This window comes from Manacus vitellinus, unplaced genomic scaffold (assembly GCF_001715985.3).
Source record: "Manacus vitellinus isolate BGI_N305 unplaced genomic scaffold, ASM171598v3 scaffold_0_pilon, whole genome shotgun sequence".
NCBI classification, from domain to species: Eukaryota; Metazoa; Chordata; class Aves; order Passeriformes; family Pipridae; genus Manacus; species Manacus vitellinus.
Genome location: NW_021938789.1, coordinates 38,363,060 through 38,382,963, shown reverse-complemented (window position 1 = coordinate 38,382,963; position 19,904 = coordinate 38,363,060). Strand labels below are relative to the sequence as shown.

Below are 19,904 nucleotides of genomic sequence, written 5' to 3'. Positions count from 1 at the left end.
CTCACCCCTCTCTTCCCAGCTGCACTCTCCCTCCCCCCTTCATGCTGCGTCACGGTTTTCTCCCTTCTCTCTTTTCATGCTTTTTTTCCCTAAAAATCACGGGGAGCGCCGAGCCCAGGCGAGGTGACACCCGGCACGGGCACTAAGGGCCGGCGGGCGGGAGATTGGGGAGCTCGCGGTCCGACTGCACGGTCGCGGTAACAAGAGCGATTTGGCATCGCATTTTCACGACGCCTCCCGCATGTCCCTCTTGCTTTGCGGGCAGTGTGGTGTGGGGGGGGGATGGCTCGGGCGGCCCCGGGAGCGCGGCTCGGAGGGGCGGCAATGATGCTGCCGCGCCATGTGCGCGGCGCTGCGGCGGGCGGGGCGGGCGCAGCCGCGCTGGCGGGGGGGCGGTGCCCGGTGCCCGCGGAGCCACCCCCGCCGCCCGCCCGCCCCGCCCCAGCCGCAGCTCGGCGCGGCTCGGCATGGCGGGGCTGCGCTTCCCGCAGCACGGCGGCTACTGCCGCGCGGCCGCGGCCCATGAACCTCCTGCTCGGCGTCTTCCACGTCCTCCTGCCCTGCTTTCGCCCCGGGGAGGCGCAGGGACAAGGGAGGGCGCCGGGGGTGAGGTGGGGCGGGGGGGGGGTGCCGGCGCTGCCCGCTCCGGGCTGGCGAGCGGGGCCGCCGCCCCCGCCGCCGTCCCTCGGGCGACTGCCGCGTGGCAGCCCGGGGACACAAGGGAGCCGGGACGTGGCTCACCCCTGCCCCCCCTCTCAATTCCCTTCCTGCCGGCCCCGCGGTGCCCGGCCCGCCCCGGCTTGGGGAGCCCCGAGCCGCCGCCTGCGGGCTCCGGCCGCTCGCCCCCCGCCCATCCGCAGTTTCTCTCTCTCTGTCCCCGCAGCCATCGAGCCCATCCCCGGCGTGGTGGAGCTGTGGCAGGCCGAGGACGGGGAGCTCCTGCTGCCCGCCCAGGTGAGGGGGCGCGGGGGGTGGGGACGTGGTGGGTCCGGGGCCCATGCGGGGCTGTGCCGGGGTGTTGGGGCCCGGGGGCGGGCACGGGGCTGGCGGGGCGGGGCGGCCTCGCCTGCTGCTGTCACGGCGCAGCCCCGTCCCCGCGGCCCCCCCACCCCGCGCCGTCGGCGTGGTTGTTCGGCTTCATTTATTTTCCGTTTTGGTTTGTTTTTATTTTTTTTTCCCTCTGTATCTTTGGTCTTTTTTTAATAACGAGGGCGTTTGTGCTCTGAACGCACTAGATGTGACTATCGTGAATATGCACATGTTTATATCTTAGGCCTGTTCAGGTGAAGCCATTTTACCCCCCTGAAATGACACATCATTTATGGTGCCGTTCCTCTCGCCCTAGCGCATTTTTTTCTCTTTAGCCGTTTTCCTTGGAAACTATCAAGATTTGATACATTCTGTGTTGGCGAGAGGGACAAATATAGTACAATGCCCGGCGGGGCTGGTGAGCGAGGAGTGGCGCTGGAAGCGGGGTCTGGAGTTAATGGTATTTGAGGCAGTCATTTAACTCGCACTGACGGACTCTGCCATATGTTGAGCTGGGCCTTCTAGACTTCAAGGCACCAGGCTCATAAACGGGAAGGAGCAGTCCTTAGGGACATCATCTTATATGAGGGGCAAAAGAGGGTAATTTATTCGTCTTAAGCCAATATATAATTCTCTGTTTAGCGCTCAGCCGATGATAACCGCAAATGTAAGGAAAAATAGCAGAAGTGCTTTTTCTTTCCTCATCTAGCTAACAATTGATGCTGCTTACCACGGCTCAGCATTTTATACTGTCGTGTTATGAAAGTATTAGCTATTGTATGTCTCAATAATTTTATAAAATACATATATTGCACTGTTCAGAATTTGCCTGGTGCAGATGTAGTAGCTAAAGGAAGGTGTAGATCTAAAGGCACATCTCACTGTGCCTAGAGATGCTTAAGGAACTCGACCTTTTGCTTCTGCATTCTTTACCTTGAAGACATTAAGATGCATTAGATGTAGAATCGTGTAATGTAGTCATTTATAGTCACTTCTCATAGTGAAGCTGCAACTGAGTGATGATGACGTGATGTTTACTTCCTGAGGAGATTAGATCCTCTTGGAAAACACTTTGTTCTTGAGCATCCTCATAAAAATAAGCTTTAGCTCAGCTAAAGGAAAACCAGGCATGAATGACCTGTTAACTTGGCATGGTTGAACATATGGTCTCGGTAAGTCCTTGCAGCAGTCGAAGACCAAGCTGAGGCTGCTGCTCCTCCACCATTTCTATGGATGCTACATTAGGTGTGCAGGAAAGAAAGCAGATCTTCTGGCTTCAGCTGTGACAGAGTGAGAAGTAAAAATTGTGATAGGCTTACTGAAATAAAAGGTAGATGTTAAAAGCCAGTTAAGCCAGTCTCTGTGTATTAGTGGTGCATTGCATTGTCTCTTTTGCATGGGCTTCCCCTCTGAGCTTGAGGGCTGCAGCAGCATCTGATGCATCGGTGGCTTCTCAAGCTGAAGCAGAAGGGCCTGGGTTCCTCAAACAGGTTTTAAGATCAAAATTTGGTTACAGGCCCAACCCTGATGCCTGATTTTCTGTTACCGTGTGGGCTTGGGCTTTACCCAGCGCTTGTTGGACGTGGGTCCTGTGGCCACATTTGAAACCACCTTTTCCAGTTGTTGTGGGGAGGAGGAAAGGAGGCCTCCCTTTGTCTGTGCAGATTTGGCAAGGGACCCTTTCAACACTGCTTTCATGGAGTGATGGCACTGATCTGCAGTGACTGGTCACGGCTCTTCTCTGGGGGCCTGAGGAGTCAAGGGCTGCTCACCCAGCCATGATCCCCCACTATACCTGTGAGGTCCTGAAGGCGCTTCAGCATCCTTGTCCTCCTCAGTCACCATTCTGGGTTAGTGAGGGGCATCAGCAGAGAAGCCAGCATCAGCTCCTGAGATATGGAAAATCGGATTGTCTGTTAACTTCTGATTGCCCTTTCTTTCTTAGAGGGATGCTTAAACTTGCAAGAGGTTTATTGCTTGTTGGTCTCCACGTTCCACTAAAAAAAATGGTCTGACTTACTGCTACAAGGAGGTTGTCCTTATCCTCTTCCTTGCAGGAGCAGACTTTCTTAGTTAAACCCTTGATGAGGCTTGTTGCCCAGTGTTCATGTATCACAGCAATGGTGATGCAACGGTGAGGGTCTGGTAAGAGGAAGAACGTCCTTGCTTTTGAGTGGATAATAAATGTTGTTTGGTAGGGAGTATCCAAGGGTTGCTTCATTCGTGTGTTTGAAGACAGGTCTTGGGCAAGACTGGGAATGGGAAATGTCCTGACCCCTTGATTTAGTTCTTCCTATTCCCTTTTGGAAGGAGTTTGGCACAGGTGAGTGAGGATTTTGCCTGCAGAAGCGAAAAATTCAGCAAAGGAACCATGCATATTCTTCTCCTAAAGCACCTCCCTCCCACCACTCTCAGCAGGAATATGGATTAGGTTGCCCTGTCTGCCAGCCCTTTTGCCTGTTTCTGGCGGGTTACCAATGCTGTCTGATGGATGTTTTTCTCTTTCTGTCATGGCTTTACACTATTATCTTATTTTCCATGCATCATCAGCTGCCTGCCTGTGACAGAGCAGTTTTGAACATTCCTTGCTGCCTGCAGAATTTGGGGATGAAAGTTGGATGGATTGGTAACCCATTCAGCCATCCGGTTGCCTGCACATGCTTTTGTTCCAAGAGCATGTAGTGAATAAAGACATCGTGTTAAGGGGCGAGGGAGGGAAACAAAGCGTTTTAATATTTGTAGTTGCTTTCTAGGCCTTTCACAGCATCGCTTTGTCTACGTGAGCTGCATGAATTTGCATGCTGGAGCGCAGCCGCCCAGGGCCCCCGCGCCTCCACCCCGGTTGGTCGTTCTACCTTCTGTTTCCTCTTGCTTCCCTTTCATTGTTTCTGCTTCTCGTGTGCCCCCTCCCAGCTTCCCTCTTAACGTGTATTTGTGCTTTTTCTTTTTTTTCCCCTCTCACGCTTGTGATCATTTGATTTCAGCTTCCTCTGAAGCCTGCAGAGCTGTTTGGGGATGGCTCACCTACTGCTCTTGCTCCACAGCTGAGCCCGAAGGGTGCCTGGAGCATTGCAGTTGGTGAGGGTGTGTGTGGGCTTGTGTGCTGGAGCTGAGGGGGAGCTGGCTGTATCTAGCCTGCTGACAGTCTTCCACTGGTCTGCAGCTTCCTCCAGCATTTTAATGTTTTTTCCTGGGTTCCCTTTTTAGCTCTGAGACCAGCTGGTTTTCCCAGTCAGATGTGCTGTCTGTATTCCCTTGTGCCCAGTTCTTCTTTCTTGTTGAAGGTGGTGTGAAGTATGGGGTAACCACAGAGCACCCACTCACCTTGTTCTTCTCCTCCTTGGCCTTAACCTCCTTTTTACAGCAAACATCCCTGGGATGGGCAGCTGGATTTTTCTTTTTCCCCCCCCCCCCCCCCCGTCATTTGTCTTTAGTGTGGAAAAATATAAAGACTTGCCTGCTCTGATGGTTGGGAGATGCATGGAAAACAAGTGGGATTTTGACATGGAAAATCTCAAGTGCGAGAGGCTTGATTAGAGTAGTTGTGGTTTTTATTCAGACTCCTTGTAATTTTGTGGTTTTGCATGTTTGTTTGTAACTTTTTAATGCTTACTTAACTAAAATGTTTGGGAGAAAAGCTCCTTCATGTGAGACTTGACACCCAAGCCCTTCACCATTTAAGGCTGAAAAAGCTCTAAATATAAAGAGCCAGGTTGTAGCACTTCACTGCAAAGCTGAAAGGCAGTTAGTTATATTTTATTTTTTTCCAAAAAGGAGAGGAAAGAGAACAAGGAAAAGCGCAGTAAGGGTATCTGACCTGTCATCTCCGTGAGTGTATGACAGGAGAAGCACAAATGCCACTTGTTGTTCATGATGGACACCACTTGAAAGAGGTATTGGAGAGTCATAGTTGAGTGTTTCTGTCTGTCAGAAACCACGTAGGTGGTTACTGTGAGCATCTGAAGGCAGGGGCAGGCAGTTTGAGTACCTGCAGAGCAGGACATTCAGTGCTTTCAGCCCCTTCAGTTTCGAGGGAGGAACTACTTTAAAATGAGGTAATGAAGGTTAAGTTGTAGTTCTTGTTATCACGATTGAAAATGACAGTAAGTCATCAAAAGCAACATATATTTTGGTGTCAGTGCCATGTCTGACTGATGTGATGGGTTTTCTATTGGTCCTGCATTGTTGCATGTAGGAGATGAGAGAGATCTTTCATTAGGGGAACACCTTGTGAATGTTTCAGTTTGCTTGCAGATACTAAGGAGATTACAATGACTGTTTCAGTTTACTGTGACAGTGTTTCAGGTGTTTGAATTTTGGAGAAAGATACTGCAATATTTACTGTATCATACTTGTTATAGATACTGGGCAAATACCGAGCTGCTGCCTGGGTTTTCACTTTCAAGATTCTGCTTGGTTCTGAAAGATTGTTTTATTATTTTTTCCTTCTTCCGAGTAGTAGCGACTTGTCTTCAGTTCCTGTTCTTCAGTGCAGCTCAGGGGCTAATAAAGTTAATTGTTGTACTGGTTTCGAAAGCTGATGAAGACCTTGATCTTACATGTGCATCTGAGATACGCGGCACTGCAGTATGTCATTAACGGAGGTGCATCCATCAGCTATGCACAAATTAAATGTACACAGTCACCTACTTCAAAGCAGGGTTTGTCTGAAGGCACACAATTTGTGTGTAAGCCTGAGACAAACTTGGGGTGGGAATTGTGTTCCTCTTTGGGCTGTTAAAAGGCTCCTCCAGATTTCCAGCTGAGCTTCTGGGTGGTGCTGATAGGACCTGGGGCTGGTTGGCCACGCAGATTATGCAGAAGCTGTCAGCCCAGGCACTTGTGACTTGTGTGACACAAGAGGGGCGCTTGCAGGGGCTTTCTAGCACAAGATAAGCACCTGCCCATATTCAGGATGGGGTTTGGAGGAAGGGGATTTTTTTCCTATCATAGATAGACTGCTGAGACCTACATTTTATCTTCAGGAGGTGGTCCCTTCCTCCTATCCCCCTGTAGTCTGAGAAAGCTTGCTTTTTTTTCTGTGTTGTTTTTTTTTTTAATCCTCAGTGTAAGCATACATATAGCCTGTGGCATGTAGAGGAGTGAAGATAGAAAGCTGGACATGGCTCTCTGTGCTCAGAGTCGAGGGTGATTTAAAAAATTTTTTTCTTCTTGCACAATTGAGATTTTGTTCCATGGCTACACTGTAGATTAGGAAGGTTTACCTCATTGTTGCTTGGGAAAAAGCAAAGAGGAGAAATGGTAAGGTGGCTAGTGTTAAGAGTGAGCCCTGTGGAATGACACAGATCCAGGTTTCTGATGCCTGGCGTATTGTAAGCCATTTAAAGGAGGAGTAAAGCCTTTTAAAATGAGGATAGCTTGCCAGCCCGCTGTGGCAGAGAAGCTGTTTCTGGAAGAGGTGGGTGAGGAGTCCTCTAGTTCTGCTTGGTATTGTACTGAGGTCCTAGAAGTACAAAAGGATGTTGGAGAAGCTGGAGAACATGCCGGGTTTGTATTGTGCCATACTGGTAGAGTCTAACAGCAAGGCTTAGCAAGGTCTTCAGATGAGATGGCCAGGTCTTCATGAGGGCCAGGTGCTAGGACCTCTAGATAGGTGTGTGCTGAAGTGTTGTGATGTGCTGCAGCTCCTGGACAATTAATGTGGTGTCTCCAACCTCTGGGCAGGCGTACAGAGAGATTGTCAAGTCCTCAAATTAACTTGTACTTCCCTGTCAGTCTTGTTCCAGATTTGGTTATGGTATGGTAGAGGCTGTGCTGCTTCTCTTCTGTGAGCTGCTTGTGACAAAAGATGGAAGTGCAGATGCATTTGGTAGCCTTTGGCAAGATCTGTGTTAGTATTAGCCATAAGGTAATTTTTTTAGCCACGGTAATGTTAATTTTAATATTAATATTAACCATATTTACTGCCTTAGCGTGGTTGTAATTTTTCTCCCCCTCATGCAGTTCAGTCTTCAGAAATCCTGCTGGCTGTCCTGTTCAGTAGACAGGGAGGGCTGCCTGATCTGCTTTCTGAAGATTGTAGAAAGATGTTTACTGTTTACAGGTTATTTTTTTTTCCATTATGTAGTGAAAATAGGAGGTGGAGTCAAAGCTGGTGGCTTGGGGCCTGTTCCTTGAAATGCTTTGGTGGGAAACGTGTAGGAAGGGTGGTGGAAAGTACACTCTTTTAATTTTAAAAGGGTTTTTTTTCCCCTACCTTTCAATTGCTGAGGTCTGTAGCTTGTATCTTGTGGAACCATCACCTGAAGAAGCTGGGAAAACTCACCAGCTGCTCCTGGCAGGATGACTGTGACCTCTTCCTGAAAAATGTTAATCTCCCTTAAAGTTATCCCTGGTTTCATCAGCGGGGGTTCAGTGGCTGTAACACACTTCGAGTTGTACCTAAAGCTTTCCTGGAGATCTTGGCCAGTTCAGAGCAGCTACCTCCTTGTTTTAAATGGATTTCCTGCAGGGAGCTCATTGAACCAACACTTGAGTTCATTTCTGTAGACAGCTCAAAGTGGTTCATAGTAAACTGCAAGCTGGCACAGTTCAGCTGCATGTCTTGAAAATTACCTGAGTCCAGCAACTGAGCTAAGATGATGTGTTCAAAGCTTGTGCTCTCTTATGATTTCTGTATGTGCTGCTTATCAGTTGCTACTAATCAGTGATAAGATCTAGCTTTGGGAGCTGTGCCCGTTGGAATGTGGTACTTTGCCTTTGCTTTTGGCATTAACAGGTGATCTGCATTTCAAGGCATTCTGCATCCTATTTCCTCAGGTACTGGCTAATGAAATTTACTGCTGGCGACAGATAATTAGAAAGTGGAGGAACTAGGCTTCCTGTAGTTTGAGGACACTTGTTGGTTTTAGATTGAAAATCTGTATGTGAGGAGATTTTGTATAGATGCATTTGCATAAATGGAAAATGAGTCTGTTCAGTCAGCATTTGGGAAAAAACCAGCAGAACAGCCATGTTAGGGCACCTTTTATCTTGGCAAAATGAGCTGAAACTTCAAATGGTCCAGCGACCACCCTACTTGAATCATAAAAGAATCGCTGTAGGAATTTTACGTTCTGAATTTGTTTTGCAAGCAAGTCATATGAGAATCCATTCTCTGAAGGAGTTAAAAATGATAACGTAGCATGTCACAATTCTAAGATTCTTACATAGTATTTTCTCTGTTTGTCAGGCTGATTCGGAGGAGGATGTGGAAGAGCATCCGCAAGAGCAAAGGTAAGCAAAACTCAAGTGAAAACAAGAGTATTGAAACTCATTTTGATTTTGGCTTTAGGAATTACCAAAGTGTAATTGGGCAGACTACTAAAAATTACTTTTTCTCCTGCATGTTAAGTAGATTTTTTTTTCTTGTGACCTTTGATTTTCTCAACCTAATGTTAATATTGATTTGTTAGCAAAACCAAAAAATAGTGCTCAGTGTATGCAAGACTGAAATACCCTTTTTCCTCTTTTTCTTAATTCTGTCTCTAAGATGAATTTGCTTCTCATTGCTCTCATTTTTCACTTAAAAAAATGTGTTTAATTCTGCTTTATTGTATATTTTGTAATTGATTTCTTTAAAGCAGGGGACAGTTTTCCATTACAAAATTTGCAAATGTGTATAGTCTTGGAGTGTTAATTTGTACCGAGGCGGGGAAAGAGGTAAAGGAGATTTAAAGCCAAAGGCTTACTGATGTGTTGCTGTGGAACAATAAATATCCTGCCTTATGTCTTGAAATCGGATAAATAATAAAGCTCTTAAGAACTGTAGCCTCAACTCTGCTGTTTCTGTTACTGTCAGGCCTTCTCTATTTTGAAGGGTTTGGTAAATAGCATCACAGATTAGTTTTTAAATACACATTTTGTTGCCACTGAGCGTCCAGGTTAAAATGCTTGGACATCTACCAGTGAAACACTTCCTTCCTTTGGTATGTGTTAATGTGGGTACAGCTTTCAGTGCCATGCCAGCCAGAAAGATCACAAGACTTAAAATAAACACACGTAACAGCACTGTTCTCTGATGACTGCAGTTAGCCAGAAATGCTTTTCTCATTTATCTCCAGTCTTTGCCCTTAGCTTAGGTTTGAGAGCAAATAGATCTGATAAAACACAAGTTTGCTGAGAGCTGGCAGAAGGAGTAAACCTGGGGGGTGGGAACGGGCTGGTTATGATGGGTCTGTCCTGCATTGCAGTGCTTCTTTGCGTGGCTTTTCCCCTTTTTGCCCCATTGAGAGCCTTATCATCTGAACCCTGCATCACATTAAGGCTCCTGTGCCTCATCTCCTTGGGAATTACAAAGATGGTATAGAAACAGGATGTGAGAATTACTGTGGTCTCTGACAGCTGGTGCTGATTACTTGTGCTTGCCTATGTCCCCCAGTTCCCACCTGCATAGGATTTTTTTCTGCCTCCTCTCGTGAAAAGAGTGGTAAACTATTGAAAGCTGGCATTTCCCTGCACAAATACAGAACTTTCTAATTTTTTCAGCTGGAAACTGCTATGATTTTGACATAAATTTTTCACTCTGTACCTTTCTTTATTACCTGCATGCTTGCTTTATTGAGAGGAAGTCAGAAGGCAACAGTCTCTAAAGTTGTGCTTAAGGTGGTTTCTGAGATTTTTGTTAGTAGGCAGAGAGATGTAGTTTAGGTGGGAAAAAAAAATCTCCATTTGCCTATTTTTCTCTGGAGGTGGATGGAGTAACTGGCTACTATGGCAATGATAAAAATATTGTTGAAAGACAATTAGTTCTTGAGAGTTAGATAGGAAAAAGTGGTTTAATTGGTTTTTTTTTTTTGGTCATTCAGGTGCTTAAAGATTTTTCCAGTAATTATTCATTTTCAATAATGAACTTTCTTTCTGAAGGTAACGTTTATAAGGTTCACTTGCATGGATGGAAACATCCTTCTGTTGTCATACTGAAATGCTTCAGGAAACTTGCCTAAACAGACACTGGCTTGGGTGCATCTTTTTAACTGCTTTGGTTTGCTGCTGTATGTAAACACCGACCTGAGTGTGCTCTGTATACTGAAGGAATGTTAGAGTGCAGACTTTATGAAGAAGACCCAATAAAGGTATGTTAGAAGGAGTAGAATTTATTAGTTTATTTCCAGATTAGTTTTTATTCCCTTGGCTTATATTACTGCATGGTGAAATCATGGGGATTTCCTTTTCCTGTAGCAGCAAAACCTGAAGCTTGCAGCATCTTCATCTCATTGTCTGACAGCATGCCATGGGGAAATCAGCTGAAGCTACTGTAATTTGATGTGAAGTCCCTGGAAGCAAAGCACCTTAAAGTAAGGATATGAGCAGAAATTAAAGGCGATAGAGCAATCAGAAATTTCCCCAGAGCTGAAGGAAGTATGAAGAGTTCATAATCTTGAGGCATAAAAGAGAAAGTCTCTTCCCAAAGCATTGTTTTATTCAGTTTTTAATTCTAGGTTAGTGGGCTCTCTTGGGAGCTTGCTAACCTACTTTAAGAAAAAAAACCAAAACCAGTAAGGTATGAACAGTCTTTTAAGTGACTTCCTGTGCATGGGCATCACAAGATCTTCCTTTTGGGGTGGGCTTCTTGGTTTGCTCTTGTCCTTGTGGCAAGTGCACAGGGAAGACAGATATAGTCTCATTATTTCTGCCTTAGGTTTAGCTTTAACAAATAGAGAAATTTGCATGAAGGTAAAAGACGTTATCAAAATATCAACTTCTGTGAAGAGCTATTTGGGAGGTGAATGAGAAACTATTGATTTGGAGGTCCGTGGGTTTGCAGCTCCCTGAGTGAGAAAAAGATCATTATTAACTCCTTAATTTCCAGCCTATGACTCCTGCCTTTCTGATTGCTTGGAAGCTACCACATGTTGCTTTCTAGTGTTTTGTGTCACTCTGGATCAGACTTTGAAATAAGAAATGCAGCACAGTAGATACTTGAGTTGCTGGATATACGTATTGTTTCAGGCCACAGACTTTGACAGAACTAAAACCACGTGTATTTAGACTAGCCTATTAAAAAGCTTCAAGTTTCATAAAAAACTTTTTGTTACATTTGAAAGTCAGCAGTAAAGAGATGCCTTCCAGAACAGCTTTGTCAATGATGGGTGTTGACAAGAAGAGGTTTTTGTTGTGCTTGTAATTTTGTTGTTTTGGGGTTTTTTTTCCCCTTCATCCCGGTGATTTTGCTTGCCACAACTGGCAGTAGCAAATTTTGATGATTTGGATGCTTCCTAAAGCACCATAATGAGTCAAATGAAGTCTGACACAAATGAAGGGACTCTACTGTTAGGTGATGTGCACAAATGATTCTATCAAAATTTTTAACTTTCTTCTTCAAGGAAGTAGTCACTGGACTAAAAAAAAAATAATTTCACATATATGACATAGTTAATATTTGGGTTTTGAGGACTTCTGGAGAAAGGCCTTTGAGGATTCAGTTTCCCAGCTGACACATTAAACAACATTTGCATCAGAATATAAACTGATGTGCTCAAGGTGGGGAGCACATATTCTTTGATGCGCAGTAGTTGTCTATGAGAAAGGAAAACCATAGAATACTAGGAGTATGGTATGTAATTAGCTAGTAAGAGAACATTTTCCAGCCTTTGCCTGTGACAGGGCATATTTTGCTTTGAGAAGATAGCTATCTACTCCTAGGAAAATTATGAGTGTGATGCAGTTAGCTCAGTCAAGCATTTCTGTCGAGCTTTTGCCTTTGATCACCGGAGAGCGTTTGACCCTCTGGACTGGAGCTGCTTGGGGCAGTAGATGGTATCAGCTCCCAGTGGGTTCCTGCTGGGGTGTCAGTGCAGCCTGGGAGTGACAGCTGGTGCCTGGCACTTCGACCTCTTCTGATTGCCTGATGGAATTACTCCTAATCCTGTCTTTTTTGCTGTGTCTGTGAAATAGTGCTCCAGACGTGGAAGAGAAATTGAAGGTAAAGGTAGTGGAGGGAGTAGCTTACTGGTTGCCTGAGAGACAGCAAAGCAGTTAAGGTGCACAGACTGCAAAATTACTAGGGGTTTAGTGCGTACTTACGAGATGTAGTTGGATACTTAAGAGATGTAGTTATAATGCTTGCTTCAGGAAAAATCCGGAGTGGCAGGGGGAGAATGAACCTGCTTCGTGTTGTGAGGTCATACCTTGCATTTCCTCCCTGGCCACAACTTCATCTCCAGTCAAGAGGCACAAATGAGGTCTGGCACCATGGATGGACTATTAAGACACTTCAGAACTGACTCATCCTTCCAAAAAGCCTGTGGTCTTAGTGCCGTGATTTTTGACAGTCCAATTCTTGGAAAGTAATGGCATGGGACTGGTGGTATGCCTGTGTACTAGATAACTAGCTTGGGTGGTGGCTAAACCAGGAAAAGAAAGATTGAAAAATATGTTAGGATCAATCAGATTTTCTTTTTCCTTCTGCTTTTTCTTACTGAGAAAAAGAAAAATTGATTTCGTGCAAGAAGAAATGTCTGAATATTAAAAAAAACATGGCTTTATGTTGTGTTTATTTTTAAAACATCTTTTATTAAAATCAAGCTGAGTATTCATTGACAAAGTGTTTCAAAATGAAAAGCTGAAAAGTAGTTTTGTGAGTGTCAGTGAGTGCTTGAACTGTCTGAAAGGAACCATCTTAAAACAATATTTTCAACCTAAGCTTTTATGGAGTACTATTGATCATTTAGGTTGTCATTAAGCTTATTCCCAAAAGCATTTTAAAAATTACATGAGGACTTTTCCAAGGATATATGCTTGATCCTAACTTGTAATAGTGAAAGCTGTTTTTATTAAGTTTTTAATAGTTTTTAATTTTTTTGTTTTACAAAAAAAGCAGAAATCCATGTGTGTATTAAAAAAGAAAACAAAAAGCTGCTTTTCTTGGGAAAAAGCTTTTAAATCCCTACATTTCTACAGTATGCACAGAATATGTGTTTTCAGTGGTTTGTACCAAAAGCTTCTTCAGTATTGGTTACCTTATGTTTTTAGTTGATACGTCATGGCTGTTGTGTCCCAGTTGAAATTTCACTAGATCACCAAGGGACTATTAATTTTAATTTTTCCTGGATGCCTAAAGAAATTAAATTTACTTTACATAATCTTAGAAGTAAGTGAGTGGAAACGAGTTGCACATACCTACCTGTTATGCTTGGGTGAAAAATCCCTAAAGAAACACCTGTAGGGAACACAGAGGATGACGTGAAATTGGACTAAAAAAAGCTTGCTGAAGAGAACTGCAAAGAGGTCAGCGAAGTTGGAGGTTCTCTTGTAGATGAAGAAAGCGATTGTTTTGGAAGGAGCTATCAGTGTCACTCTTCCTCTCCTTTCTTACACTTCTGCCAGGCACAGGCAGAGTGCCAGGCTGAACTCCTGCTGCTTTAATTGTTTATCTCTGTTTTATATGTGGCAGTTGATTCACTGATGAACTTTGCCTTGCTGAACTTCGTATTAAATGTTGTTAGGGACAACTGTGCCCTTGTGTGCCCTTGTGTGCCCTTCTTCCAAAATACTGGTCCTTTTACAAAATTATGTTGCTTGCCTGCTGGTACAGGGGGTAAAAAACGTTTTGTTTTTTTCCCTGAGACATTGCATGGCAGTGCTGTGTGCTAACAAAGGTTTCAGCTATTGTTTATTTATTTCTAAGTTACTTTCAGACATTTAATAAATGAGAACAGTGGCCTAGGCCAGCTGTGCTGTGTTTCACACCAAACTGAGGATCTGATGCTGTGGCTTTCTGTGATCAGGAGTTAATGGCAAATGAGACAGTCCTGCAGTGTTTTGCAAAGAACTGTCAAACTTCTGTCCTCAGCATAGGTCCTACGTGACCTTGACTGAAATATTTTAAAGGTGATGCATGGCCACATTTAGTAACTGTTGGATTTCCCATCATCACAATCTTGTCTGTTTGTATTGAACAAACCCTGCTGGAATCTATTTTCCTCACTGTTGTGAGCCCTCTGGGACTGAAAGATGCTCATGATTGGACCAGAGACTCTTTGATCTGTGGACTCATATGCTGCCTAAAATGGACTTTCCCATCTAAGGATGACAATTTGACTTTGAGAAATTAAGACAATCTTGGTGTGATAGTTGCAGATTGGTGCCTTTGCTTTCATATGGCTCGTGGTGCCTTGAAAAGCCACACAGGCTTCTATGGAAAGACCAGTTCCTATACTGGTAAAAATAGCAGGCGGTGACTGTCTCCTCCCAGCTGGGGCTGTGAGGTCATTGTTTGCCCCGGGATTAGTGTATGTGAATTGTGTTTGTGGATATGTGCTACAGGAAAAAACTTTCTCACATGTAGTGACTAGTTTTAAATAGACAAGTAAACTCTGCTTCACATTTTGGTGTCCTGTATCTATCTTTCTTTTCTTCTGTTAATAATTTCTTCACTCTGTTCTCTCTATCCTCTGCAGATCTCTTGTGTACTTTTTTATGGCATCTCTACTTTATTTTTTAAGTTCTGCCCAGGCCATGCCTGGAACAGTTGTAGTTTCTGTACTGCAAGAGGAAGAGGCTCTCTTACCTTCTCTGTTTTCTGGTGCTGTCCCCTGACTTGTGCAGCCTTACCAGTTCTCTGGATTAGAATCACACTTTTTTTTTTTTTTTTTCCCCCAGGTTAACATTTACCTGTGATCTCTCTCTGATTAGTTTCCTCTTTGGCAACTGTGGGAGCATCAGCTGAAAATGTGCATGGAAGTGCTCCCTTGGTATCTACATCCCACTGTGTGGGATGGATACTGGACCAGACACCAGAGCCCTGTGTCACCTGCAGGATGTCATCTCTGTTCTGCTTGTCCCAAATTGCTCCCAGGGAGGCCCAGCCTTGTCCGGACCTCATGGCATCTCTTTGCTCTTTCCTCAGTGTCTCAGTCCCCTCTCTTCCTGTCCCTACCTTTTTGCCTGCTTTTGGAGAGGTGGTTGCCTGGTGATACTTGTGCCAGGGCTGACTCTGTCCCCTTATCTACTGCAGTGCAGGAGGAGCTATGGAGGAGCCCAGCCAAATCTGCTGCTCTGCTCACTGTTGGTGAGATAGAAGAGCAAGTTAGCCCTCAAAAGTGTGAGGCTGAGAGGAAGAGCATCTTGTTGTACGTTAGGAGTAACGCCTTTGTCAGTGGCTGTTGGGTAGAAGAAGCGTAAGGCATTTACACTGGTGTGATGGATAGCTGTGGAAGCAGTTGGTGGGGTTTGGGTGGATGGTATGGCAAATCACACAGCCTGCCACTGTGTGGAAAACTGAAAGCCAGTGCACACACACATACATCATTTGTTGTGCATGATTTTATGTTTTCGGGGCTCTTGGTAAATTCCCCATAGGCTGTGCTTTGGGACAGAGCCCACCCAGAATGCGTGGCCTTGAGAGTCAGGACAATCCTGATCTGAGCAGGTGGGATGGGGCATATGGTGTCTTCCCATTCTGTGTTTGTTTCAGTCCTGGTTAAAGAGCTGTGCAGGAGCAGAGACAGATCTGGTGGCACAGCCTCTTGGTATAGTCATGCAGCAAACACATGGGGAAGGTGAGCTCTTAATGCCAGGCAGTCGCATGCTGTGAGGGCTGTGCAAGTCTGCTCTGGAACATGGCATTTTTCTTGTTAAACTTAACCTGCATTGTGTTTGAGACACATTTGTATGCTTAGAGAAGAGGGAAAAAAAAAAAAGAAAGTAAGACAAAAGTAAACAGCTGCCGTGGCATGTTTGTCCATGTCCATTTGTAAACTTAGTGTACCCTTAGCCTGTACTTGCTGCTTCTGTAATATAAGTAGTTCAGAATAGGAACTTTCTTCTTATACTTTTTCATTTTAATACATTAATAATGGATTTCAGATGTTTGTTAATCTCCTTCTGATTTGTGGGCAGTGGGCCACAAAAGATTTAGCTTTATGTCTATACATTTATTATTAATAAATTATTTTTACCACCATAATAACTGTTTCTTGGTTGCCCTTAAGAGAATGTAATTTGCAGTAATTTTAATTTTACCATTATGCAGTTGAAGGGTAGACATCCAATGTCAACAGTCTGAAAATTGACACCCTGTAAGAATTTAACTTCATAGTTTTTCCGGTGTTGCAGATTGACGAATTGTGACAAAATAGAAAAAAGCCAAAACAACAGTTTACTCACTTCTAGGAATTTGTGTGGAGTCCACTTCTGAATGATCAACCCCAGCACTCTGGTTTGATTATTATAAGCACAGCATAAAATTTACCTGAAAGCTATCCAATGCAGAATAATAGTGATAGGCAATGCAGTTACCTGCCTCTTATCTTTCTAGAGGCTCAAAGGTAACACAAATGTAGCTTTTAATGCCTTTTGTATTTTTATTTGACCAGGAAATGTGCTCTGAGAGAGCTGTGCTTATGCCCTTGCAGTGGCTCTGAGTGCATGACTTGTGGGCAAGTAGGTGAAGGAGCCTTTTCAGTATTTTTGGTGTTTGCCATAGTAACACAAGTAAAAACATGGACAGGGAAACAAAGCAAATAGCTCATCAGTACCACTTCAATATTGGTTATAAATTCAAGCCTGAGTTTTAAAAAATATCTTAGTTACATTGTCTTAAATACCATTCTGTATCCACTGTCTTTGGTAGCTGCTTTGGGAAGAGATTTTTTCTTTTTGGTGATTATTGCAAAATGAGCAACTCCTGTCTTCATCAAGACAAAATGGTCCTGTCCATTTCAGGGAGGGGAACAGTATACATCAAATATTATACTTGCACTTGAGGACAGTGTGTATTAACTCTTTTGCAGAGTTCTGAATTCTCACTGTAAATATTTGCTTTATATTTGTAGAAGAGTTTGCTTTCATCAAATGAGCTACTCGCCTGGGAGAAACACATGGGCAGTATGAATAATTTAGGTGTCTGCTAGTCCTCTCAGGGGTCCACCATTCTGTGTTATGTCCAGGCTGCCAACTGAGATAAGGAAGATAGAGGGCAAAGCTGGTGGTGTTGATAGTCACCTTATCTTCCTCTCCACCACCTGGCCCCAAAGTGGTGTACAAATAAAGCTGAGGGTTTTTTGTATGTGTGCATGTGTGTGTCTTAATAACTTTTAGAAATAGCAGTGGAAATATAATTAGATGAGGATAACTCAGGATATTTTGTGTGTATGAAACAGACCTTGCTTTCTGTAGAACAATTGGACTTTATATAAATTTTAAACACAGAAATTTCTCAGTCAAAAGCAATCACTGTGAAGAAACTTTATTTCTCAGAATTATGAGGAAAAGAAGCGAGAAGGAAAAATGTCTTCCAAGAGGAGGGTGAGAAGTAGCCCTCTCTTCTTGTTTTTGCTGAAGTTCTCCTGTTCTGATGAGACGCTGCTTCAGACTATGTCTGTTTCAAGATATTGTTGCGGTACCCAGTGAGCTGTAGTTAGTGGTTTACCATCTCACCCACCTGCATACCAGAACATTCTTGATGGTGAAATCAAGGAAATTGAAGTGCAAAATAATGCTTTTAGTTACTGCCTGATAAAAGCCAGCTTCTACTTCAAAACTTTGTGAAGACACGTGAAGAAGCTGTAAGGACTCGGAAGTAAAAATGAGAAAGTTAGGATGGTGTATCATGTTCAGTGCTGTTGAAAGCATGGTTCTTGCTGGCTCTGGTTTATGGTTTTGTTGTGTTTCAGATAGAAATTGGATTTTATGAGAGAGAAAAAGTTCTGTTAAAATGTTTGCTTGCAATAGCATGCTCCATAAGGAGACATGAGAAATGGAGAAAACAATATATTTAAAAGCCTAAAACTTCTTTCAACCAATGTGATGGTGCCAGATGCAGTCATGTAACTGAGCTTGCATTATGGAAGAACTCAGTTCCTTTGTAGTACTAAGATTTGAAACTGGTCTGGCCTTCGGAGACACTTGTATCAATAGGATGATAATTTGACATACATCAAAATTCTTTGTAAGACTTTCAGAAACCTGAATTTTATATATATATATACACACATCTATATGTGTATATATATATATGAAAGAAGAAACTGACCTTAAGCCAAAATCATTCTGACATAGATATTTGCTGACTCTTTTGCATATATAAATCATTGCATATTGCTTTTCAGTTTTTAAAACTGCAATTCCTTATTTTAATGTTTTCTCTGGGTCCTGGTTATTTTCTTTGAGAGACTGAAGCATAATTCCGTTGTTATATATCTCTCCACCTCTCAAAAAAAAAAAGTTAACTTCAAATTAAATAGGCAGTCTCAGCTTTACAAAGTAGATAGAGGTAAAGAAACAGTTTTTAATCTATTTATCTTGTTTTCTGCTGCTGTCTGCCTTGTTGGTAGCACATTTCTGTTTATCTCCTGAGGGAAATTTCCCAGCTTTTTTTAATTGTGTGAATGCTGATACCTGATCTAATGGAAAGTTAATAATCTCTCTGTTTACTGTTCTTTGTTGTACTTTGTGACCTGTGAATGCTGCCATGTTCTTACAGCCCTGTTTTCCCTCCTGAATTACTGGAGGGCTTCTCCTATTCACGTGTGGTGGGTATATGCTTGAAAAGCTTTTGTGGATCCCAGGAGAGGATCCAAAAAGAAATTGTCATACAGACTCTCAGATTTCTAGAAGCTCTAGGGCTTGGCTTTGAGACACTGCAAGGGCTGTTATTGCCTCCTGCACACTTCTTTCAGAATTGACAGTATGATGTGTTTAGTACCGGAGAGAGAAAAAACAGATGGATGCTTATTTTTATATTATTTGTGAGGAGGATCCTTTGTAGGGTTTCCAAGGTCTTGAAGTTCCTGTGTATTGTGCTGCCTTTTAACTTCATGGCTGTAGTGCACTTGGATGAGAGGTGCAGTTTCCACAAGCAGTTGAAAACGCACGTGTGCCGGATTTTTTAGGCTCTCGGACTTCCTCACTGCTTCTATCGGAGTGCCAAAGTGCACGGTGTTCTCAAGGCTTTTCTGGGTAAGAATATGTAAAAGCTGTCAATTACTCCTCTGTTACAGGCTGGCTGTTTCGTAAGCAGGTGTGGTCTATGGGGACATTCCCCCATTTAAAACCCATCATCTTCACATACACTGTAGTGTTAGCTGTTGTTATTGCCCAACAGAGCTGAATCCTCTGTAGGATAACAGCAGAAGTAGTTGAATTCTACTGAATTATCTGACAATACAGTAGTTTTATTTTCTTGGAGGATAAATTGCAGTGGGTTCTTTAATAAAAAGGTTGGTTACATTTGGTAAAAAAATAAAAAGTAATGTTAAAGTTTAAAGTAATTACACTCTTGACTGCTGCTAGTGCTGCTTAGAGTATGAAGATGTACATTGCATGAAATTTGAGAGTTGTAGATACTAGATGTCATTCTGAAAGATTTGATTGCCTTTGCAGTAGTTAATGCAGAAGTTACTGTGTGAAGTTGTTTGCTCTCTACTTGAAAAGTAGGGGCAGTCTATGAAGAATTATTAGAAGTGTTCAAAACTGAAATATAAAAGGGTTTGTCTCTTCACCTTTGAATTCTGACAAAGTTATTGGCAAGTGACTATCATCATGCACAGAGCTGGACACTCCCAGTGTTGGTGCAGTCTGGGCATCAGGCACCAGATCCTAGCTGAAGTAATGCCATAGCAGGTCGGCTCCTGCACCACACGGTAGCTGCAAATCCTGAACATTTTGGAGTAGCAATGCTGTCACTATAAATGAGTGCTGCCCAGTGCAATGGTTACACTGGTGCCTTGATATTAAATGTCTGGGTGGAGGAGCAGTGAGGTTTTGCTGTAGGATGTGGCAGGAGGAGAGGTGGTTTTCTTTCCCCTCATAAAGTGCCCACTGTCTGGCTGGGTGCTCAGCAGTGTTTGTCTCACAACAAACTACACTGCAAGGTTGCGCTGAGTGCTGTTTGTTCCCCTTTTCATCCCCTCTGGGCTCATTGAACCCTTGTC

The 19,904-nt window shown here is 43.5% G+C and overlaps 1 protein-coding gene across 1 annotated transcript in view; it reads left to right on the top strand.

The window, feature by feature from the left end:
• The first annotated feature begins 467 nt into the window (after window positions 1-467).
• TMEM131L (transmembrane 131 like) overlaps window positions 468-19,904 on the top strand; it is a 77,145-nt gene continuing 57,708 nt past the window's right edge. Inside the window, 4 exon segments of the mRNA XM_029959952.1 lie at window positions 468-521; window positions 523-590; window positions 882-954; window positions 8,222-8,265. Of these exon segments, the coding sequence (XP_029815812.1) occupies window positions 468-521; window positions 523-590; window positions 882-954; window positions 8,222-8,265 (239 nt within the window).